Below are 382 nucleotides of genomic sequence, written 5' to 3' on the forward strand. Positions count from 1 at the left end.
TCCCCCACCCCCCCTCGGCCCCCCCCCCAGCGGGGCCACAGCCACTTACCTTGGCCCACGCGAGTTTCTTCTTCACTGTTTCATTCTCTGGTTCCACTTTCAAGGCGAATTTGAGGTTTCGGACGGTGCATTCGTGGCCACAAAACACCTTCTGCAACACCAGTGGGAAGCACCCGGTGTCATCAATGTGCCCAGTGCCAGGTCCAACCCGTCCTGGTCCCACTGCAGCCCCAGGGACAGGCGCTGCCTCTCAAGCGGCTCCAGCCTTGAGCTCTCCCCCCATTTTGGGGTCCCCCCCAGGCTGAGATGCCGGACACTCACCGTCTCCTTCGGCAGAGCCCCCAGGACGTGGGTGAGGTTGTTGTACATCTGCTCCGCCGTC

The 382-nt window shown here is 62.6% G+C and overlaps 1 protein-coding gene across 1 annotated transcript in view; it reads right to left on the reverse strand.

The window, feature by feature from the left end:
• Positions 1-382, reverse strand: part of LOC104520630 (hydroxyacylglutathione hydrolase like) — a gene marked incomplete at its 5' end in the record, with an annotated part of 5319 nt that overhangs the window by 4694 nt on the left and 243 nt on the right. The window contains 2 exons of the mRNA XM_029083586.1: positions 50-151; positions 322-382. The exon at positions 322-382 is cut by the window's right edge and continues 43 nt beyond it. Coding sequence (XP_028939419.1) covers positions 50-151; positions 322-382 — 163 coding nt within the window. The remainder of the gene's footprint in view (positions 1-49; positions 152-321) is intronic.

Source organism: Antrostomus carolinensis, unplaced genomic scaffold (assembly GCF_000700745.2).
Source record: "Antrostomus carolinensis isolate BGI_N321 unplaced genomic scaffold, ASM70074v2 scaffold33732, whole genome shotgun sequence".
Lineage (NCBI taxonomy): Eukaryota > Metazoa > Chordata > Aves > Caprimulgiformes > Caprimulgidae > Antrostomus > Antrostomus carolinensis.